At 35.2% G+C, this 25,059-nt stretch overlaps 1 protein-coding gene across 1 annotated transcript in view; it reads left to right on the top strand.

Annotated features, from left to right (window-relative positions):
• The window catches only part of GRIK2 (glutamate ionotropic receptor kainate type subunit 2), a 386,634-nt gene that overhangs the window by 115,484 nt on the left and 246,091 nt on the right, over positions 1 to 25,059 (top strand). The window contains exons 2-3 of the mRNA XM_086745932.1: positions 8,512 to 8,679; positions 12,663 to 12,920. Coding sequence (XP_086602058.1) covers positions 8,512 to 8,679; positions 12,663 to 12,920 — 426 coding nt within the window. The remainder of the gene's footprint in view (positions 1 to 8,511; positions 8,680 to 12,662; positions 12,921 to 25,059) is intronic.

Genomic DNA, 25,059 nt, shown 5'->3' on the forward strand with positions numbered 1-25,059 from the left:
TATAGGCCCTGAGTGTGAGAATGTGTTTTTTTTTTTTATTTAGAAAAAGATTGTAATGCATATCATGTGTTTTTCATTTGCTAGATCCTGCAGTGCTTATTTTATTTATTTTAAATTAGCTGTTGGGTCTTAGCAGGGTGAGTCAAATTATCTGGATAACTGAGAGTTGACTCCGAAGGCACTTCTGGTTAGCACACACTGATATTTGATGCTGAAGATGCATTAGGAATTTTTCGACCAGAAAGAGCAAGCAGAAGGTAACCTGACCCAATACAATATCAGTTCAGTAAGGTGCATTAGTATTGTTGAAGGAAGCATAGGAATAAATGAGACAGTAAGTTGGAAACTACAGACCGGGACTGTAAAGTACTCAAGAAGAAAATCTGAGTCTTGACCCCAACTTTCTCTTCTATTTAAGCATTTTTTTTTTGGCAGGAAATTCATTGGATAAAACCGGATCATAGAATGGTTTGGGTTGGAAGGGATTTTTAAAGGTCATGTAGTCCAACCCCCCAGCAAGAAGCAGGGACATCTCCAACTAGACCAGATTGCTCAGAGCCCAGTCCAACCTGGCCTTGAATGTTTCCAAGGATGGGGTATCTACCACCTCTCTGGGCAACCTGTTCCAGTGCTTCACCACCCTCATTGTAAAAAATATCTTCCTTATGTCTAGTCTGAATCTACTCTCTTTTAGTTTAAAACCATTACCCCTTGTCCTATCACTACAGACCCTGTTAAAATGTTTGTCCCTATCTTTCTTATGAACCCCCTTTAAGTACTGAAAGGCTGCAATAAGGTCTCCCTGAAGCCACCTCCTCTTCAGACTCAAGAGCCCCAACTCTGTCAGCCTGTCCTCACAGGAGAAAAAAAAAGGTGTGTTGTTTTCAGACAGTTTGAAACATTTTGTTAGCCAAAGTAATAAAAAGCACATTTCAGTAAAATCTCCTGAGGCCATTTTTGTAGTCACATTTCATTTAGTGTTTTGTTTCCTTTTCTTACTGCTAGTCATGAGAGACTAAATATTATGTGAAGGTGATAATTTCATTGAAATTATCCCATGTATTCTGTAATAAATTGCTTAGCATGTCAGACAGAGCTAATGTATATTCCTAAAATGGGAAGAAACTTTATGGATAGTACATTCTAATAGTGTAGATAAATGTATTTAGGTGTTCTTGTTTTGCTTGTCCTCTTTAGTCATGCTCCATTGATATTCTGACAGAAAGGAGTAATATTTATAAACAGAGATGCTATCAGAAGCAGTGTTTGTTTGTTTGTTTGGTTTTTTTTAAGTATGCTGCATATTCCAGCATAGTAATATTTTTAATAGCACTTTTTAAATGACTTTTCAAAGCATATTTGGAACTGTGCTGATGAAAGCTAAGATTCTTGTGTGGCATTTGTCACATCTGACTTAAAGAAGATGTTAGAATGCATCAAATTATATTTTAAATACAATTTTAAAGATATTTCTCATTTGTATGTACTCATCTTTAAGTCTTTTTTTTGCCAGTTTCATAAGATAAAGAAGCTTTTGTTCGAGTGAGATCTGCACTTACTATTTTCTCACATTATCTCTTATTATTTCCTCACATTTAAGAAAAACAAAGCAAACTCTTTCTGTTTTGATATTAAATTAAGAGCATAAGCCTAACATTGACTGGATGACTAGCTCCTTACATATTTTACACTCAAAAAATATACAGTTTTATTTGTCTTAAATCTGTGGATATTTCAATTTTTTTTTTTTTAGGAGAAACAGGTCTTAAAGTTGCCAGTTTCACGCAATTGCACTAAAATATCGAACAAAAGGTAACTTAGATGATGAAGGTAATATTTCTATGCATTTTATAGAGCAAGATTTGCAGGATTCTGTGATCATGCCTTCATACACTGATTGTATGAATGCCTTTAACATAAATTACGTCTCATTTCAAAACATGTTACTGATTTTCCAATAACTGTGTCTCTGTTGCAATGTTGAAGTGTTTGTTACATCTGTTTTGTGATAAGGTTTATTTTTCAGAAAAGCTTATTGTCCAGAATCACAAAGGAAATCGGAGTCAACAAAAATGAACCCCAGAAATTCCAGATCCTGCTTCCCTCCTCCAGACCCTATGTGCACTCAGTATTGATAAAGGACGCTGCTGAAGTGTATTGTCTTTTTCACACAAAAAGCACTTCAAAGTCAAATAAGCAGAGTTTTCTATGTTAAGTGGTCTTTTTAAACTTTTCCCTGTTGCTTTAAATATAAATTTGAAAAGGAATAATAAAAAAAAATTACATAGTCCGGATTCACACCGCTATATTCTACAGCGATATAAAAAAATTAAACTACATTGTTTTATGGAAAAGGCTGTAAAGAAGAAATTTTTTTTTCATTTGCTTTTAATTTCTGGCATGAAGGTGATTAATTTTCTTAAATCCTGTTCCAAACAGAAGAAGTGGTTAAGATGTAATTTTGTTCTGTATTTATAGGAAGCACACACTTAAGCTGGCAACCTTTATGGAAGTCTCTGAACCACCTCTGTAGTTTTCTAATCCACAACAGGATCAGAAACAGGATTATCAGTACAGTACAGCACGCTTGATTAGGGCTAAAATGCCTTCGGCCAGCAACCCTGATTAGTCACTGTAGCAGAGCACCTATTATGCTTTCTTGTGCTGGTGTTGTGTAGCAGGGGGAGATACAGTGGTAGCTTCTGTGAGAAGCTACTAGAACTTTCTTCTTTGCCATTGGACTCAGCTGGGTCTGGGGTGGACCCACTGGCCAGGGCCGAGCTCATTATGTTATATATTACATAATGTCTATGATGTTTAAAAAAATACAGCTATCAATAACTAGTGTGTGTATGTGTGAAAACTTTATAAAGTTTTTTTTTGATAGTAGAAAAAAATGAAACTTCATCTTATATCTTTCTACAAGGAAATCACAGTTAAAATTGAAATTATGATTAAAGTTATTGCTTCCAGAACTTCGTTAAGGTCAACAATTCTGCATTAGAATGAGTTTATGTTTAAATAGTTCTTTCCCAATTTCACATTTGGAAATTAGTCTGGTAAAGTCCTGATACTACTAAACCATGGAAGTTTTAATTCTGTGAATAGAGTTGGTATACTTGCAATGATGTTGAAAAAGAATTATTTTAGATTCAGTAATTTAAAGTAGTCTGTAAGCTTTATTTCACCTGATTTGTCAGATTATAAGCTGAGGTAATGTGGTCTTCTGTTAAATATTTAAAAGTTTACATTTTCAGAGGGCACAGATGGTAAAATAGTCTGTACCTACTGTAATTAAATAACATTTATTTCTACTGAAACAAACTTGGGACTGTAATAGAAACAAAGGAGAATTTCTTTGATTTATTATTAGCCAGGTTGGCTATTTTGCTTGTTTGCAGTTCTACTCAGACACTTCTGAAGCTCGCTTGAATGTGGATTACTTCAAGCAGTTAACAGTAGCTCAAGCTTTATGGCATGCATCTGTTTCAAAAGTTCTCCAGATGTAAGAGGAGGAGGGATTTGCAAATAATTTGTTCTGGCACTTGTATTCATCTAGTGATTTTGTGTAGTTAAGGACTGTCATACTTTCTGTGGGGTTTTATCACATATTACATGGAGATAATAATGCAAAACATACAAGGTGGTGATCCCCAAAGTGGAATGTTTATGGAGAGAAAAATATCTATGACTGTTTTGTGGAATAGAAATGGAAAGCTGAATCATTCAAATGGTTATCCTATTATTTGTGAAATTAGGTGGTTAAAAGCAGGACCAACTATTTTTTGGTAAAATTTGCCAAAATGTATAGTAAGATGATTTATTCTTTTTTTTTTTCCCTCTGGATTTTTTATTGGAGAAAATTATTTGAAAATTAGAGAAAACCAAGATGTCTTGTGAACTAAAATTGGCAATACTTCTTCAACTTTTTTTTGGGTGGAAGATACAGATGTTTTCATTTGAACAATTTTAGAACAGATTTTTTTTACTTGTATAATTGTTTTAGAAACTATTTCAGACTTTCTTTAAGGACATCTACATTACCCATACTATTTTAGGCACTACCTACTATCCTTTTTGATAAAATATTACTATTATTTTTTCCCCAGTGGTTTCTGTTACTGAAGAAACTGTTACTGTATCAGAATGACACTGAAGACTGGATTTTCTTTATTGGTTATGGTAAAATAAATTGGTCATATAAAGTTTTCTTTTTTTGCATAGTGACAACTGTGATGAAAATTCCTAGTGGATTTCAGGTTCAGTAAAAGCAGTTCTAATATATCAAGATTAAGAGGATATCGTGGATGTCACTCTAAATTATGCAGTATTTAAAGACTCTTTTACTATTGCTCTTGCATATCTGGCTTGGAATGGCCTGTCTTAAACATTTCTCATCACTGTGATTCTTCAGGTGTTGATCACGACTAAAATCTAGTGAGCTTTTGCTAAGTGACTATCATGACAATAAAAACTTGAAGTGTTCAGCTATATAGCAGTCATCTACTGTAGGTAGTCAATAAAACTTCATGAGCTACAGATTGAGCTGTAGATACGTGATGTTATATTCCCCAGTGTTAATGTCATAGGGCAGAAATGAACTGACGTATCATTAATATTGTAAACGAAGAAGTAATATATATATGAGACCATTAAAGCAAGCTAAGCATTAAATACAGATCTTACTCCTGCTTTTAAGTTGTCTGTCTCTATTTTGAGGTAGCTAGTGAAAATTTAGCCATTTTTTTTTCCTAGGATATTCTTCTGGTTATATATAAGAACTGGTGTTTCAGCCTGTACAGGTTTATAAGTGGTGTTAAAAATATGACAACCCCCAACACCTGCAGTTTTCAAGCTGTTAGACAGAGATAGACGTTGGCTTGGCTGCCTGTCCACGTATCAGTGGCAAGATTTATGACTCCTCTGTCTGCTTATCTGAGAGCATGCAGTGCATTACTCAATTTGATTATTAATAAGGCTGTCCTGAATACAAGGTATAAGAGCAGTAAAGAATAGCCTGCTTGGGAGGGAACAACATGATTCAGTATGCTGTAACAGCTTCTGGAAACCACTTCCCCTTTATAATTGAGTATACCTGAAGTGCAAACCCAGTTATTTATTCATTTACTTTCCATTTTACTAAAAAATGCAGTGTAATTTGTGGCTTGTCTCCCAGTATTAAGCCAGTGGATTTTACACAACATTTTCTCTAGAAATACTGAAAGTATTTTTTTTTGCTATTATTTACATAGTCAGTAACAAATATAGGAACATAATGGTAAAGCCAAGGCAACTTAAATTTACCAGATAAGTTTCTGCTTGCATCTTATGCAGCAATGGAGAAAGCGCCCTTTAAAACTTTACATTCCTGTCAATGTTTAAACTCATTTATGTGCCTTTGCTGAGAATCCTGAAAATATCAGAAGCATAGACTTCCATACATGCTTAAAAGAACTTTTGTCTGGAGAATGAGGAACTGTTTCGTGACAATATTCTGATATTCAGACTGCAGACATGTGTCTGCCTGACCTCCTGTGCTGCTTAGTGTGTGAGTTCAATTTAAACTGCTCAGAAATTAAATTAAAAAATACCAGTGCCTTGTGTGCAGTGTTAGGTTGGCCAAAGCTAGCAGCTGTTGTTCACTACAGAGGACCCTGGCATTTTCAGCCATTTTGCATATTGGTAGGACATGGTGCACTTTGAGAACCTGTTGATTTGAGTCTCTTAGTGTGAAAGTTAAGATGAACCTACACCTGCCAGCATCCAAAGCACTTAATTGTGGGATGTTCCTTCCCTGCTGCTTGAGCAGACAGATACAAAACTGAAATGAAAGGAGCCTAGTGGAAGTTTCACATGCTACAGGTTAGAAAACTGGAAGGAAACTGTGAATATATGGTCTAATTTATACTCCTCTAGTGTCTTATTTTTAACTCAGTGTCTATCTAGTGTAAAATGTGAAAATATTCATGAGCAGGAATCAGAAGCTATGTTTTCATTCCTTCTAGTAAAATATCCTAATCATAGGACAAGAGAAACAGGTTATTCTACCTTTGTTTTCTTTAGGAATGGAAATCTACCCTGAGGCAGACAGACCATATGCTGCCAGCTTTGCAAGGGATACATTCATCACAGGGACAAATGTGTGAGTGAGGGAAGAAACCACTGAATGGTGCACGTGGGAAATTACACATCGTTGCCACTCACAGGAGATAGAGACTTTGTCATCTTCATAAAATTATCTTACTACGTGATGGACTGTCACTATCATTAGAAATTACCCACATATTGGAGGTCAAAATTCATCCTTATTTTTATTTTATGCTGACAGTAGTGGCTGCATTTTTGCAAGGAATTCCTCATCTCAAGAATTTAGAAATGAGTAGAATGAAAAATACAGGAATAAAGAAGGAAGATTGTATTGAGATTCAGGCACATTGACATTAAAGAAGAAATCTTCCAATGTAAAAAATTCAGGGAGAAGAAAGAGATATTGTAATGTTTATTTCTCTTTATGAATCCATTGTAACTTAGGGTATAATTTTTTTAATAACTATTTGTGTGATACTGATTTATCCAAATACATTTGAATAACTACTTTCCAGATGCCTTAGGAAAGCCTATAAAATCTATCAATTTTCATTGTGTTCATGAAAACATCTTCATACTTTTGTCTCTTAATATCTATACTTATTATTTATTCACTAATTTCTAGCTTTCTGCAGCATATTTTTAATGTTTTCCCCAAATCAAAATAGGACCCTCCTATGTTTAGCTACTGTAAGCCTTAAGCAGCACAAAATCTTGTCTATCAGACTATGTTTTTCTGAATAGAGTGCTTCATTAATGTCAAAAGCAGTTGGTTGCCTTTCATGTTAATATTGCATTATTGTGCCAATAGACATGGCCATTTTTTTACAGTTTTAAGGTGTACTAGGCCTGTTTTTACCTGAGTGTTACACAAGTTTCTTTTGCTTTAGCTTCTGAAGTATTGTTAATATTGGTTACTGATTATACGTACATTCTGCACTCAACCACTTTGGATCATTTCCCTAGGTATCTAAATTTTTCTTATGCATCTGCCTCTCATCAGTGCCTTATTCTTTGTTTTAAATAACTAAGGTTTAAATAATTATTAGTTGCATCTCCTCTCAGTGGTTAGTACTTTTGCTTTGAAATTAATATAATTTGAGCATCTGCCCCTAGGGCTTTCACCAGGAATTTAAGGGCTCCTCTGCAGGACAAAATTTAACACTTCCATCCTGTAGTGAGAAACAGGTTGGATGAGGTAGGAGGTTTGCAAAACTGAAAAGCGTTTTCATATTTGGTGATATTGGATAGGGAAAGAGTTGATAACTAAATACACATTCTTTTTGCTTTAGAAATGATTCATCTACTTGACTGCACAACAAGACTGTTCACAAACTGATTGTAGTTTTTGAAGCTTGGTCTGACTCAGTTTCTGTATATTCAGATTCTGAGAGCTTCTCGCTGAGAAAGTAGTGGAGTGTTGAATAATTTTTTTTTTTTTGACAATACAAACCCAGGTAGCAACATTACTTTGGAAATCAATAAGCACAAGCTAGGAGACAGCAAATGAAAAAACATTTCTTGCTCAGATACAGTGCTTGGCTTGTAATTAGTGATCCTGAGATGATGGCCATTGGCTGTCAATTAGTATAGACAGATGCTGTTAGCATGAGGACCGAAGCTGGCTCAGATGCATTCTAGAAATTGCCTGTCATTTGAGGCATGTCCTACTCTGGCAGTACACTTTGTCTGGGCATGCTTTCACTGCATGATAGAACTCATGCAGGCTGTAGTTTCTCAGTTTCCTGTATTTACTGAGAAAGAGGTTAGCACGTATATGCTGCCCAGTGCAAAAGAGTAAAATGGAACTCTTTGCTCAATATATTTATCAGTTCAGGCACACAGTCATGCTAAAATATCTATACATCTTCATTTCTGGAGGCAGTTTGGGGCATCTCAGTTCCATGATCCTTTATATGTTGCATTTTCAGTGAACTCTCCGGTTCATTATAGCTGTGTCATAAGTCTAGAAGAGCACAAAACAAGAATCCAGAAATCTCCCTCACCCCTGCCACACACATAAGTGGTGGTTGATCTGGAAGACGTATTTAAAGAGTATTTAAAGTTCAACTATATAAAACAATGATTACATATGCTTCAGCTCTCTCCTATTTTGCTTCTAAATAGTGTGGTTAGTTTATATTGCCACACTCTTTTTATTCACAATAGTAGTAAAAGGAATGTTGTATGGAAAAAAACCAAACAGGTTTTCTTTAAGGTAAGTTTGATTTCTTGCTAGATTATTTGTGGTTTGACCCAAACCTCACCAAAATAATGAGATAATTTAACTGCAACAGGTTTATTAAGTTAAAAATTTCAGGCTGATAAATCTTTTCCCAAACTAATGATTAAAGATGTTCTTGCATGCCATTTTGGCTTACTAGTGGTTTGTTTTTTTTTCTTTCTTCTTTCTCCCACTACCAGGAGGCATTTTTGAGTGTGTGGAATCTGGTCCAATGGGAGCTGAAGAATTAGCCTTCAGATTTGCTGTGAACACAATCAACAGAAACAGAACTCTTCTGCCAAACACCACATTAACATATGACACCCAAAAGATAAATCTCTATGACAGTTTTGAAGCATCCAAAAAAGGTAACCTTTTGTATATTTAATTTTTTAAATGAGAAACTAAGACTCACTTGGTTTACCTACCTGAAAAAATGTCTATCCAATAAAGCCATATGCAGTGAGACTGTACAAGGTTGTGGCTGACATCAAAGAACTGCTTTAAAGACCACCCCTTGAAGGCTATAAAGATAACTACTTGAAAATTACATTGCCAGCTTTGCTCCCATTGCCTCTATGTAAAAGGTATTTCTTTAAATGTTTGAAATCTGAAACAATTTTTTCAGAGCTTTGTGACTAGGGTGTTCTTTAGACAAGCTCCTTTGGAATGAGAAAACACTATCTCCAAACTTTGGCCTGGAAAATATCAAGTGGCCTCAAATTCTAATGAACTTGGAAGAAGGTTCCAATTCAATTTTAAGCATTCAATCACTTAAAGTACATCTCCACAAATACCTTTATCATATGAGTGTCTCGAATGTGGACTTGAAAGAGGAAGAAGTAATAGGAGTTTTGTGTATCTTAGGTCAATAAGGCATTAAAACAAGCCTAAATATTAAGTCTGCTTAAAAATATTGCTATCAGGTGAATGTCTCCTAACTATAAATGATTTATTTAAAGAAAAAATTAAAAGTTAAAAATAATTTTGAACTTTTTCCTAAATTGTCGAATCTTCTCACAAAAATTGAAGTTCTCAGATTGCTTTACATTCAAGTATATAAACATAATTTTTACTACATCATTGCCATGCCCTAGAAAGTACAAACCTCAACAAGTTCAATATGTATTTATAGGAGAAAATACAAAGCTTAGTGTCAGAATTCAGCAGGACTGAATCTTGCACTGTAGTACACGTTCTTTAAAGCTTTTTTTTTTTTTTTTTTTTTTTATAAATTGAAAGGCTAATTTCATATGAATGTTGCCTTTAACAAGAAAATAAGAAAGATGAAAGAATCAGAGGTCAACCTGTATTTCTTATGACAGGTTTTAATCCTAAATCTACCAAACGATCTGGTCCCAACATGCCACTCCTAAGTGTTGAAGACTGAAGGCTTTACACAGTAATGGATTTTTTGGTGTTATAGTGGGCTATGATGAATAAAAACATTTGATTAGAAATGCTAAATAGGGGAAAGCTGTTGTGTTAGGATTAATGTACATGAAGTACATCTTAAAAGTGGAATACAATATTGATTAAAAAATCCAGTTTAGAAGTTGAGAATTTTTTTTTCTCTCTTGCTGTAACACATGGAGTTAATCTTGCTAATCTGTTTTATCTGTTCACTTGCTAAATAAACAATTCTAATATAGGCTGTTGTTGTTAGGCATGAAATTAGACAGTATCTATATTTGTACAGAAATACACACAGTTTGGTCATTGTAAGATGCTTTCATTTATGAAAAATATTATAGGCTAAATATTTATGCCTAGCAAGATAGTTTCTTTGCAGAGGAGAGTGTGTGGAGGAAGAAAGAGGAGAGTGTGTGGAGGAAGAAATAGGCAAAAAACCACTTTTAATTAAGTAATTAAAGTGTTGGTTTGGATGATGGATTAAAGGAGGTTCTGAGAGACTATTCTTTCCTTTCTATCTCAGCCAACAGGGAATGAATGGACTGATCCCTAATTCTAGCCCTTTATTTCTCCTTTCCTCCTCATTTTCCAAGTTCAACTGCTTCCTCAGTCCAGCACACACTACCAGTAAAATTTCATAAGACAGTTTCTGTTGATTCCTGAGGCATGATGTAGAGAGCAGAGCAGTTTGTTTTGTGATCTTTAATTCTTTAAGCCTTTTCTGAGACAAGGCAACTACTTATAGTCCTTACTTGAAGTTTACTTGACAGTGAAAGGTAGTCCATATATTATGTTGCTAATTCTTGATAGACTAAAATAACTGAAGTTAGAATGGCAACATGCCATTGATTGGATATATTGAATACATTGTAGATATTCATTGTTCCCACTTGCATCTTGGATGCGACTGCAACTCTTTATTTGTGACTGGTCAGGCTGTATCAAAATCTCTGTAATCTCCCAGTGCTAATAGCTTTTTGCTTCATCAATTCACAATACAGCCAACTAGATTTGTGCTGACAGGTGCTTTAGTTCAGAATCAAAGGCTAAAGGTTAACATAAAATGGTTCATTTTATTATGATGGCTCCAAAGCAGAGTTTTAACAATGAGGTTTAAGCATTTGACTCATTTTCTGGTTCATGATTACGTCCATTAGTGAGCAGGCAGGCACTGCATCTAAAATAGCCTGTTTAGACCTCTTAGTAACACACACTTTTGAAGCTGAATATAGATGAAATATTAATGTTTTTTTAAAGGTACTATATGAAAGAGCAACCTGAAGGCAAGATGATGTTTCCAAGATACTGCTTCAGTGAAGAATAGTGTAAATGCAAACAAAATATCCCTCAGTGCACTGGAAAAAATGGTATGCATCTGACAGAGCCAGTGCCATATTAAATCACGTGTGAAAGTATTACATTATTCAAATCTCAGAAACAGGGAAAAAAAGCCCATTGAAAAGCCATCTGGTAGCTATTGCTGTTGTTAGTGATCCCATTTACTGACATTTGCATAAAGCTTGTTGATTACTCCTAGGAAGGGCAATATTAGCATAAATGTTTTTTTTATCAAACTAGTCATTTAGGCCCTAATTTGATGCTCAGAAATGCAACGAAGATCCTGTGTGTATATGAGAAGTTCATTTAAGCCACCGGTGCTCTGCAGTAATAAAAAGGTGTGCCAGCATAGTTTCTGGAATGGACTTGAAAAACTTACCGATATTTTTCATCGTGTTGAAAAGGATATGCATAATAAAACAATTAATTTTGACTTGCTGAGAAAAGCAATGCAGCACGATGTGTTTCTACTGCTTGTTTCCTCAGCTCTCAGGAATGTTGATGGTGGAGTAACAATGTTGATTAATCAAACCTCATACAAATACTTGCATCTAGATTGGGTTAGGGAGATACTTTTCCTTACTTCTCTCTACCAAATAGGATGTTTTCTGAAAGGCAGAATCTATTGTTTTTCAGAACTGCATACTCATAAACGTTATGTCCATGGTAGGGATTTAAACAGCAGCAGGATATGGGCTAAAACACTGGTCTGCTAAACAATTGGTATTGACCAGTTTTCTTGTCTTTTTTGATATGTCCCAAATAATATTTTGCAAGATAACACTGTAGCATACTATGGGAGATAATACAGACCAGAGACTGCTAATGCATAGTATAGGTAGGGCCACCCTATATTGGAAAAATGAGAGCTAAGCCACTTGAATGCAGCAATATCGTGTTAGTGACTTGCAGGGCCAATTTTATCTACTAATATAGGTGTAGCAAAATGGAGTATTTCCAGTGTATAAGAAGAATACCGATTTTTTTTCATTAGCAGATAGCAATTTATTTTATTTTTTTTTTAGGGAAAATGTTGACCTTTGAATTTTGCTAGTCTACATGCCTACTTTTCAGATACAGAAATTCAAATGTCCATTTCAACAAAATTAATAATTTGCCTGGTACTTAATTAGAATCCGCTTAATACATAAAATTTCTGAGTAATTAGGATCTCAATAGAAACAGTGTTGATTCATAGAGGAAGAAGTTAACGCTTAAACAGCCTAGGTTAGAATACTGTCCCATATGACCCTTTTCTAAATATAAGATGCAGCTGAGCATAAATCTCTTCTCTTGTCAGTGCTTTTTAAAAGATACACAATTACTGGCCTTTGTGACTTCCACTGACATGGAAGTGTTTTTTAAATGTAGGTCAGCACTATTTCTATGTTAAATGTTGCTATTCATCAGTTCCTAGTGAAAGCTTGAAATGATTCTGAAGTTGAAATCTGTGTAAGTGAAAGTGTTACACAAGAAGGGACCTCTGCCAGCAAAAAAGTTGTTTCATGGAGTGCCTTTTGTTTAATATGAATTGTGCAATACCTTCTGGCACACTGCCTTCTTTCCTCTCATCATTGACAGACTTCTGTCTCCTCTTCAGCCTGCGATCAGCTGTCCCTTGGGGTGGCTGCCATCTTTGGACCATCCCATAGCTCCTCAGCTAATGCTGTGCAATCCATCTGCAACGCTTTGGGTGTTCCACATATCCAGACCCGCTGGAAACATCAGGTGTCAGACAACAAGGACTCCTTCTATGTCAGCCTCTATCCAGATTTCTCTTCACTCAGCCGTGCCATCCTTGACCTTGTGCAGTTCTTCAAGTGGAAAACAGTTACTGTTGTTTATGATGACAGCACTGGTAAGGCTAAAGCATTAGATTACGTGCAGATATATTCAAGTGTAAAAAGAAAGGGAGGAGGGATGTCACTACTCATATTTCTTAATTTAAGAGATCTTAACTAAATTACAAGAATTTTTATTGGCAAGGTAGTGTATAAAAATAATGTGGATTTATTAGCATAAGTATTCTCATAAGTATGCTTCTCTTGCTGAATTCTGTGTGTTTGAGCTCACAGCTGTCAATAAATCAATCACACTCTATCTGTGTTTTCTGCAGTGTCTTAAGTATTGCTAACAGCTATGTCTTTTGATTTTATTTAAAACTTAAATTTTAGAGAAAAATATGATAACTTGAAAGATGTTGGTTTTAAAATAGAAGGAGGTAAATTCAGACTAGATTCAAGGGAAAAAAAAAATCACAATGAGAGTGGTGGAACACTGGAACAGGTTGCCCAGAGAGGTCGTGGAAGCCCCATCCCTGGAAACATTCAAGGCCAGGTTGGATGAGGCTCTGAGCAACCTGATCTGGTTGGAGATGTCCCTGCTCCTTGCAGTGGGGTTAGACTAGATGACCTGTAAAAGGTCCCTTTCAAACCAAACTTTTCTATGACTCTGTGTATTCATATGCCTGGGGAAATAGAAGACCTAAATTTTAATGCTGCTTCTGGCATTAGTTAAGTTAGAAAACAGATGCCATATTTGTTTGTCTGCTTTTTCAGAGAGAATTGCAGAAGGGCATCTGGTTTTAGCTGCCAGGAATCAAAACCAAAGGAAGTTTGGAGTCTTGTGTTGCAGATGCATTACATGAGTTAAAAATGAACTCCGACTTTAGAGCAGAAATATCAATTTGCTACCTTTCCCTTACCTCACCCTAAAATTTTTTTTCTGCCCTTCTGTTTTGCCTTGACAGTGACATCTTTGAAAAATGCTTTAAAAACTTAAGTTTGATTTGAGGTCTACCAAGGGGTGGCCAGAACTAAGACCTTGGTTAGAGGAACATCTGACTGTAATGGATGCTATAAAGAAGCTACTTAGCCAAATGAGATATATTCAATTTTGTTGTTGCTAACTTTTTCCATGCTGGTTGAAAAGTCATTGTCAAGAAAAGAGCATGATGAGCCTCAAACCCTTCTCATGGTTCAATTGACCAGAAGGTTGTTGATACCTTTGTTTAATAATGTTGCTATCTATCTAAATCTGAAAAAAAAAAAAAAAAAAAGATGAAGAAACAATGTGTTACACGTGTTACTTGCAGTGAAGAGCAACTCTGCTAGATAAACAGCAGTTACAGCAGGACAGAATGCCTGCTTGCTATTTAAGTTAAAATAAGATGTATGTATGGATGTCAAAAGGTGAGAAGTGAACAGTCAGAGATGGCAGTGCATAAAATTATAAAGAACTGATATTTTTTCCACATGCCTTAAAAAAAAAAAAAAAAGCAAGGCAATGAAGTTTAGAGGCTGCCTCCCTAAATGTTTGTTGGCTGATATCACCAAAAGCTTCAGATAATCAAACTTCTGATTTCAAGGTTACCTTTACATACTTAAGGCAAGAAATATGTAGCTTGTTTATTATTGTTTTTTGATATTTTATGTATTATTGCTCTGAAATAAGACAGGAAGTTCAAAAGCTTCAAATTTTAATCAAATGATGATTGAAAAAAGTAATTTGTGGCTCAGTTAAAGAGTTAGACTTAGATTTACATAACTTGGAAATATTTCACTTTGATTTTAATCATTTGCAGACTGATTATTTTCACAATAAGCAAGTTACCTTTGAAAACAAGCCTTTCAGCTAGAAAAGTCATGTTTTAACACGTTGAAACTGCTTTTCTCAATATTTCCAAGTAATTTTCTCCCCTTCCCCCCCAAAAAAAAAAAAAAACCAAAATAAATTTTTCATGTTTAATGAACTCTCTAAACTCTGTAGTTTCTGAAAGAGATATGTTGTTAACAGTCATGCTAGACCTCATCTTTTCATAAAGACTTTTTTTTTTTTAATGTCAGGATGAAAGTAGATTTTTTTTAAGTCAGGATATAAGTAGAACTAGGAGTGAAGATGGAAAAGAAGTTTTCCTTGTGTATGTTGTGATCTATTTGATCTACCTCTGGGTACCATAAACACTTAAGAGACAAAAAAGAACATGATCTCTTTTAAAATAAATTTTAAATGGATGATAATGCATGCCTTATTATATGATATTTTCCATGTAATGAATTTCCTTTATCTGAACAGACAATTCCAAAAAGTACATCCTGTGTCAAGACAATCATATGTCAGTATAACAGTTAAAGTGATAATTTTTTTAACTGTCAAAAATTACTGTTTCTTGAGGACAAATTTACTTTATATATGTCTATTATTACTTCATAAACATGGATAAAAGGGAAAAAGATACTTTTAGTATAGACAGGAAGAAAAGGTAGAAAACATGCATAAGCTATATCTGGATTCTCAAGATAAACTACAGAGAGTTGCCTGTATGCAAAATCCTGGAAAATTTGAGGTCTTTTCTGAGGGAAAGTTTTTTTTTTTTTTAAATTTTTTAAAAAAGTCTTTATTTTAATTGTTAGGGCTCTATTTTATGAATTCTCTAATTGTTAAAGTTTTACTTCTCTAATAAGCATTTTAATAGCAGCTGTGTCTATGTTCTTCATTCCTTCAGTACGAGATACATCTTCTTGAGTAAACGTAAATAGAAAAAAACTATGTGGTTATTTGACACTCTGCAGTCAGTAAAAGCCCATGTTAGCTCTAGTGTCATTCCCAGGAATGCACTGGAGACAGAAACTTCAAGTGCGCACTTCAGCTGCCTCTTGACAGCACCATTGTGTCTGATTGTATGCAATCCTGCATGCTCCTATCTTATAGGAAGGAAAGCCAGTTATGTGATTCTAATAGATAGCAGACCATTTTCCTGATGCTACACTCTACATAAATTGTAGGTTCAGTCTTTCAAAGTGCTTTTGTGTGCCTTTCAATCCTTAGTGCACCTACCTTCACAACTTCCATATGATGGGACGTGCAAAATAGACTACTACCACTTGTATTTGATCTGGATCCAATTTGATCTGAGGTTGTGTGATATGAAGGTGGTACAGAGGAAGTCAGACCACATTTAGAACCCAGTTTGAAATGAGAGAGAAATTTGGAATCCCAGGCTCCCAGGCACATGTAAAAGATTACCACAAAGAACAGCCATTACTGGGTTGTCTCCCTCATTGAAGTAGTCTCCATGTGTTCTCTGTGGAGGAATAGCTGTATGTCTCACTACTAATTTGAGAAAAGACATAAAGAAGTTGCTTTTCATGCGCTATGGGTAGCAACTAGACCGTATTCCCAACCCTCCCCAGCTTTATGTTGCAGAAATGGCTAAGTTAGAGAAGATTAACCTATGGAATCTGTCCATTGCTCCTCACATCAGTCTGGACCTCAGAACACTGGGTTCTGTGCTGATCAGACCTGCCTTGTGTTCAGGAGCCTGAACACATTTCCTGAATGAGGAAAGCAGGATAACTTGGCACAGGAGAAAATGCATATTGTCTCATGCTGAAATAGGGACAGAGATGTTTCTAATGAAAGGGATATGATCAATACCACTGGAGACAGCAAAGATCAGGTTGAATACAGTATAATAAGGAAGAGTTAAGACTACAAATAGGATGAAGCAGATGAATAAGCGTTAATTCTACCTTGTCTCAGTAAGAAGAGATGCAGTCTGTTAACAGTGGGGATAAGGTAATAGAAATAAAAAAGAACATAGAATGGTTTTAACATTATAATAAAGCCTTCTGCTCTGGTAGTATTTTATGGAGTGGGCATTGTGACAGTAGATAGATGAGTCTGCTCTTTCAGGGAAGAAAAAATTTGTGAGTTCTTTTTCTGTGAATCTGTGTTTGAATACTCCTGCACTTGACTTTTTTTTTTCTTTAATAGCTATATTCTGCTTCTTTCTATGATTTAGTTTCTCCCTTTATTTTAGACGTCAAGACTTTTTTTTTTAATGTAGTCCATCTGTTACACAGACAAAAATTTGGAATGAGGGCCTAGAACATTTTTCTTGCTACTGAAGATAAATATTGCTTCCTGTGGTCATTCTAAATGGCAAAGCATATTCTCTTTAAATAGAATTTGCCAATAGAAAAAAAACCAACCAAACTGGCATGATGTAATGAGAGGTCAGTGAGTTTTTTTTTTCTTTAAAGTAATTTATTGCCTCTTTGTTAGTTAAACACCACTAAACTGTCCCTAGACACTAATTAAGTCTTTTCAGAATTACAGATTTGCTACAGTCAGTCAATTGTCTTTAAGAAAATAAAGTGGGAAAATGGCAATATGTTCATCAGCTGCATGTGCTAATGGTTTTAATTGGTCTCAAAACAGTAACTTAATTTCAAGTACATAGTCTAATCTCTGTGCTAAAGTAAACAGACTAGATAAGTTCTAAATAAGTTTGTGACTTTCACAGAATTCCAAAACAAAAAATATATGAAGAGTTAGATGCTGGGGCCTTTAAATTATAGTGGCAATTGTGTTGCCAACTAATGCTTTATGCAGATCAAGTTGACATAAACAGAGTTTTGGTTTTTTTTCTTAATTAACATTTGTTTTGGTCTTGGGTGAATGAGTATAAACACCAAAAATCTGTTGCATCTATGAACAGAAGCCAAAGTAAAAGCTTGAAAAAATTACTTCAGAAATAAAAATGTTTTATTTTGGTCTTCAATAATGAACCCTGTGCTTTAATCCAAATGAAGGAAAAAGATGTCATTTTGTTGATACTTTACTGTAGTATATAGGTAGCATTGATTTATAACTATATCTTCTTGGGATCAGTATTAAAACTTACATTATCTTATTCCCATTGTATTTAGCATTGTTTTGAGTATTGTGTGCAGTTCTGGGCCCCACAATTAAAAAAAGAATCTTAAGGTACTTGGATGTGTTCAAGGGAGGTCAGCAAAGCTGGTGAAAGTGCTGGAAGGCATGTCCCGTGAGGAGCACTTGAGCACTTTGGGCTGTCTAGTTTGGAGAAAAGGAGACTGAGGGGTGACCTCATTGCTCTCTACAGCTTCCTGTGGAGGATAAATGGAGAGAGAGATGTTGGTCTCTTCTCCCATGCGTGAGACTGGCTCAAAGCTGCATCAGGGGATATTCAGACTTGACTTAGGAAGCATTTCTATATGGAGAGGGTGGTCAAACATGGGAACAGGCTTCCTAGGGAAGTGGTCAGTGCCCCAAGCCTGTCATTGTTTAAGGGGCATTTGGACAATGCCCTTAACATCTTTAATTTGGTCACCCCTGACTTGTTCAGGCGGTTGGACTAGATGAATGTTGTAGGTTCCTTCCAGCTGAGCTATTCTATTCTGTACTTCACGTATCTTATTTCCAGGTATCTTGTATCTTGCGATTTGGTGTGTGTGGGTTTTTTTTTCCTTCTTTTTTTTTTTTTTTCCCTGTACTACTAATAAAAATGCTCAACTTTGCAGTTAATATAACTTTAAACTAAGGGGAATTAAATATCCTGGGCATAAAATGGATCTGGGGTGATGGCAGATGGGCAACATTGTTAAAGGACTAAGGAAAAAAAGCTTGTAAGTGATTCGAAGTAAATCTTGGCTACGTAGAAAATCTCTCTTTCAGGAGAATATACATAGTGTAGTATAAAGATAAGAAAAAGTGCTCAAGAAACTTGAGAGAATAGGCAACTGAGAAAGAGGATAGAAAGTTATAATGCAGTAGGAGACATCTGCTGGGAACAACAGTGTAATTATAAAAATCACAAAGGAGTATTGTTATTGTGATTTGCATTGCTGTGCATCAGCATCCAGAACAAACCACTAAACCATAAAAATTAACTGGACAAGACTTTCTTCCCATCCTTTCTAGAATCATCTATGAAAACTGACTAAAGGCAAGGTTTTAATATCAACAAATATCTCAAACTAGGTGTTTACTAGGAAAAGGAGCATAGAAGGACACAGTTCTTAAAATATTCTTAGAAAGACACTTCGAGCTCTTACAAAGTAAACTTTTTAAATACTGAAAATACTGAATGCTCAAGTATGAGATGGTCTTGTGATATTTCTGATAGTGAAGCAATGCTTGGGAATGGAAAATAATGGTTTATTATTAGGGAAATGCAAACCAGCAAAATATACTGAATAGAATTAAAGAAAGTTAATCTAATTAAAACTGGAATTTCTGCCAACAGAATTAAGTGAAGTCTAAACCAAAGAAGATTCAGATCAGCTGATGATTTCTGAAATAGTACTGGAACTGAATAAAACAAAATGACAGTTGTCAGGGGATTTAAGTTTTCAAATCACTTGAGTAACCTTTGGAAAAACTTTGAAATTAAGTAATCTTAGATCTGTTAATAATTACCTTTTGAGAACTCATGGATGATAAGTGAAGTTCTGGAAGTCTGGAAAAGGTAGACAAGCTCAGATTATTCCCAACAACTGGATATTTATCCAAATTTTGAAGTACGTTTATCCTGGTTCCTTAGGTTCACTAAGCTTAACTATGCTTTTAGTCTGACTACGGTATTACATATTGTGTCCTCCAGTTAGAGGAAGTGTGAAATGCACTTGAGCTGTCAGTTGCTTTCTGAATTGTTCTACATCAGCCTCAGCTCAAATATTCCTGTCTTAACAGATTTTATCTTCAATTCCAGATTTTTCTTCCCTTGCATTTTTATCAAATGTTTTAGGAAAAATATAACTGCTTTTGTTTCCAGGAATAAATGTGCTTAGCTAGTGTAAATTCCTGTTTAGACTGTTTCTTTTCCAACCAAGTCCATTTCCATTTCTAGTAGATTTTTTTTTTCAAATTTAGTTTTGCATAATTTGATACAATAATGATACATCTATAGTTTGGCTAGAAATTACTAACTTGTCCTACTGCTTCTTATAACATTTATTCTGACAGTTTTGACAAAAGCTGTTTTGTCCTTTGACTGTAGTAGGTCTTTTTTTTTTCCTCTTTACCCTTGTTAAACTGCACTGCTCATAGATGTCACCCACTTGAGAGATCATACTTCATACTATTACAAGAATTCTTTTGAAATGCCCCGAACTGTTAATTGTCATTGCTGTCATAATGATCACACTGAATTAAAGATAAAGCTTTCTGAAAATGCTCAAAAAAGATGTTCAGAAAACTGAATAATAAAGAGTTTTTCAAATGAGACATATCATAATAGAGCCACATATGTAAAGGAATGTAACATGATGCTGGAGACAAGAAAAACATGGCAAATCTAATATAAAAGGCTTAATGTTTTCTTAACTTTCAACACTTTCATTCTCTTCAATTATATTACTTTTTTTTTTCTTATATTTTCACACGTTAGGTGCAGAGGTGAGGGAAGTAACGGACAGGTGGACGGATCGTGGGTGGTTTTGGGGTTTTTTTTTTTTTTTTTTTGTTTGGGTTTTTTTTCTTTTCCCCCTAGCTACAGTATGCTGCAGCTAAGAGTTCAGGTGGTATAAAAAAACTTATTTTCTTCATCTCATTATAGTGATCTTCAAGATCAAAACCTCTCCATGAACTGAAGACCTTTTCTGAACTTAAACAGCACATTGATTCCCTCTTGTGGAACTGTGTGGGATGGGGTAGAGGGCTTTTTTTCACTGCAGTGCTGAAAAGCCATTATTAGAAAAGAATTGTTACTGGAAATAGGCTGAATCAGAATTGACTATTTGAAACGAACTATAAAAGACTTTTGCACCCATACTCTGATATGTGCTCACTTAGCATATTTAAGGAAAACAATAAAGCTGATTATTGCTTTGCACTTCAATTATATTTGGTTATGCTGAGACAGCAGTAAAATGGATTTAACATTCAGATGCTAAGACCCAAGACACATAAAAATTAAGTGATATGCACAGTATCAGAATGGAATTCTAACTGCCTGTGGAGTTAAACCTGGATTCCTGGTTTTCTTGTTCAGTGATTTTTAACGTTAAGCCTAGTCTCTCTGATATGTAGCATTTTAGTAATCTCAACTTCAGTATTAATTATGGATATAATTTTAAACACTCTACTGTCCCGTACTAAGTAACTGTTTCAAAATGGATTTTTTTTGTGTGTGAAACAAAGGTCTTTTTCTGTCTTTAGATACTTTTAGATCTTTCATATTAATGAGGTTTGTATTTCAAATACATGTATGTATATACACATACATGTCTAGTTAAAAATATAGTTCTACCTTTTTCTATTTGTTTTAGAAAATAGCATTTTTCTCAGCTATTAGTATTACTGTGCTCTAAGACCTCCTGAAGTACACCACTGTTTCTGTTAACTGTCTAGTTAAAAATATAGTTCTACCTTTTTCTATTTGTTTTAGAAAATAGCATTTTTCTCAGCTATTAGTATTACTGTGCTCTAAGACCTCCTGAAGTACACCACTGTTTCTATCGGCATCATTTTGCAGAAGTGCAGATCAAGGAGTGACAGGGAAGTCCCCTCAGTCTGGTGACACATACACCATTTCTATGATAACTGTTCATCCTAGGTTCTTCAACAAAGAAGCTTCTGTTTTGTTGAGATGACATTGACCAAAAGTGTGTAAGACTGCTGGAGATAAAGGTTAAAGATCTTGAGTCAGGTCCATCCTTCCACATACACATAAGGATCACCTGATGTTTAGGGGCTGGACTTTGTCTCCTAATGTGCCCAGAGGGTGCTAATTACTATATCTGAGCGTGTAGTTGAATCCAAAAATGTGAAGACAAATCAGGTTCTCTAACACTGAATCTTCAAAGCTCACATCAAATTTTGGAACCAAAGACGAATATATCCCTCCTCCTCATACACACTCCATTTTTAAAATTATGTTATTTTTAATAAAGGAAACTGTAAAACCTTTAAAATGAAAACAAACATCTGAAATATTTCTGTTGTATGCTTCTAAATATTGAGCTTTGGAGTTCATGCAAAACTACCTGAGTATCTGTCTTGATAAATGTCCAGCTGTGTGTGGCACAGAACAGCACACCCCTCAATATGTCAGCATGAGGGCACAAAGAATGTTGGGAGACTTTATCATAGCCATATTTATGGAAAGATTTAGAGAGAAGTGTAGTTCTTAGCCCTGGAAACCTTGTTTCTGCAGACAATTAAGTCAGTAAATGGAGTGCTGACATCAGTACCGTTACTCTGTGTTGAAGTTTTGTATCTGCAGCAGAAGATCTAGCCTTAGTCCAGTCCACACAATAAGCACTGTGAGAAGATACTGATTTGGGAAAAGAAATGCCAGGAAAGAAATAGCTAACTAAACTGAAAAGTTTTCTCTGATGGCTACTATCAAGATTAACAACAGAAAAATCATTTAAGTCAACATAATACTAGATATCTTTGACCTTTTCTTCATGTAGCCTCCACTAATTGTAGTGTATTTTTAATATTGCAGATTGCAGGTGGCATAAAGCTCTAACACAGTACTATCTGTAATATATAGACCTATACATGAGTACACATGTAGTGTTCTGATTACTCTCCAGTGCTTCCACTACAAGACTAAAAAATTCTGCTAAAGTATTGGACTCTAAAGCTGGTAATATGGAGTGGGATTAGTTATTTTCACAGTAGGAAGACAATTTTTTCTAGATTGTGTATCTTAAAGACAGTTCACACCATTTTGCTACTGTATTAAATGAGTTAAATTTAACTGACAACAATTTCAAGGATGCTTTACACTGCTAGAATTGGGTGAAATTACCATAATGTAGTAAAAAGGCTATATACAAATAAAAGAAAAGTCCATCAAGCTATCTTTTCCCTTCATCTCTATTTTCTCTGTATTTTTCTTAATGATGTGCCTGTATTATTCTGTTATATCCAAAGAACACAGAACAACCCACTGTTCAAGTAGCTCTGCTAGCAAGTGCTATTTCTTTTATTTTTTTTTTTCTTCTTTTTAATCACTTCACTAAAGGTTGTTTTTTTTTAAGTAGAGGACACTGATGATAAACTAATCTTGAGAGTTCATGAGTAATCTGTTCAGGATGTTCAGTATCTGTGAATAATTTAATAGCAATTAACTGTTCTGGTTGATGTGACGCATTCTATCAATGCCCAATAAACTGGTATTCTCCTCCCTTCTACCCATACTTTTTTTTCAAAGCTCAGTACACAATGATATTTTTCTGAGACGTAACCAGAAAAACTGGGCAGGGAGCTGTCGGGGAAGGAGAAGAGTACAGAGAGGTGTCAGAGGAAACAACTTACTGCAAATAAAGAAACTATTCTGGTAGCTCTACAGAACAATATATTATTTTTGAAGTTTTTGATATTATGAAGATAGGAGTAGCCTTTAAAAGAGCATTAGTGTTCTTTCGTACAGAAAAATGTTCATGTGTTTAGCCTATTGCAAGGCACATTTACTTGCATTCTTCCTGTGCAGCACAAAGGCAGCATTAACGGAAATGATAAATAGTTTGATGAGCAAGCCAGGTGGCATAGCAATGGCTTGCAAGACTGCTGAGCTGGAGACACAGGTTTTAAAACAAACTTGAGGCTATTACTTCCTGGACTGGTTGAAGTTGAACATGTCGAGGAGGTAATGTGATTGATCTCTTTGGAGGAAGATGCCAGCTGGAGAGCTCACAAACTGCTCCTTCAGGACTCTCCTTAAAGATGAATTGATGGCAGCTTCTGAAAAGAGTTACTCACACTGCATTCTTCCCAGCCATTCAGAGGTAAGACTCTATCACAGGGGCTGCTAAAAGAAGGAATTGAGAATTTAAAGGGACAGGAAAAAGGTGTCCTTGGTGAAAGAAACTGCAGGAAGTACATTCCCAAAATGCAGCTATTATTTCCATACTGTTGTAAAATAGATTTTTTTTTTTTTTAAGGAACTTGTCCACACAAATGGTTGTGTTTTGTTTTGTTTTAATTACACTGAGATCCTGTAAAGCTAATAAAATAAGAAGTCAGCGTTTCATCTGTACCTCATTTTATATTGCAGATCAGTTGTTTTAAAAATATTCTAGGCTGATATTTCTGCTTTTATATTGACACATATCTCCTCAAAATCATGGTGAAGAAAGGACTCAATTTTGTTCTTGCTTCATTGATCTTGTAGTTGTCATATCATGTTTGCCCCTTCATTGGAGGCTCTGGTACCTCTTTTTCTGATTAGCTACATATGAGCTACGTATGTGCCCTTTTGAAACTGTCCCTTGCTGATCCAGAGACTTTGTTTCTCAGTGCATGACAGCTTGCTACTTTGATTCTGAATAACCAGCTTGTCCATTTCCTGTAATGTCAGACAACAGCAACAAAATTACTTTGGGATTAACAGTACTTCAAAATCTTAGAGTTAATGTATAAATACTCTACGCTTGTTTGACCTAAAACCACCTTGGCCCTTAGCCCCATATGCGTGGAGGATAGAAAGGTAGAAATGGAGTCCCACAGACAAACTGGACACGGTAGGAAGAAACAGTCTTCCTTGAGCCTTGGAAACCTCATCCAAGTGGGCCATAACAGTATTAGGAAAAAGTTAAAATACAGACTGAACAAATTTTGGCAACATATAAAAATGAAAGCAAACAGTGAATTTGCCTGACCTCACCTGATGTATTCAGGTCAGTATGTTAAGGAGACTAAGGTAGAGCTCATTTTTGGTTATTGCAAGGCACTAGTTTTACTGCAAAAAGTCTTAAATATATGATGTCTTATAGCTGTGAAAAATTGAACTCCAAACACAGATTGTTACTATAAGGATTGTGGCAGAATTTATTTACATATGTAGATTGCCTGGTTACTTCTCAGCTGTGTGGTGTTTTGATCACTTGAACCTTTTTTTTTGGCCACCTACTCTTCCTGCAGAAACTAGAATGTTAGGGTGCAATGGGGAAGAGATCAGTGACAACTAGGAGTTGGGAAGCAGTAACTGTCCACAGCCAGACCTAGGTGCTGTAATTTAGATGCAGGAGTTTGTTCTTTTAGGTTTTATCTTTTCAGTGCTTAATTTTTTCTTTGGTCACAAATAATGACCCACTGTTCAATATTTAACCTAGAAGAGAAGGAGGGAGGTGGAATTAAACTGCTTTAAATGTTTGGAAAACACTGCAGTCAAAATAATCCAGAGTCAGAGTTTTTTTGCTTAATTACTTTTAAATACAAGCTTCTGATCGCTCACT

This window comes from Chlamydotis macqueenii, chromosome 3 (assembly GCF_036417535.1).
Source record: "Chlamydotis macqueenii isolate bChlMac1 chromosome 3, bChlMac1.mat, whole genome shotgun sequence".
In the NCBI taxonomy this organism is placed as follows: Eukaryota; Metazoa; Chordata; class Aves; order Otidiformes; family Otididae; genus Chlamydotis; species Chlamydotis macqueenii.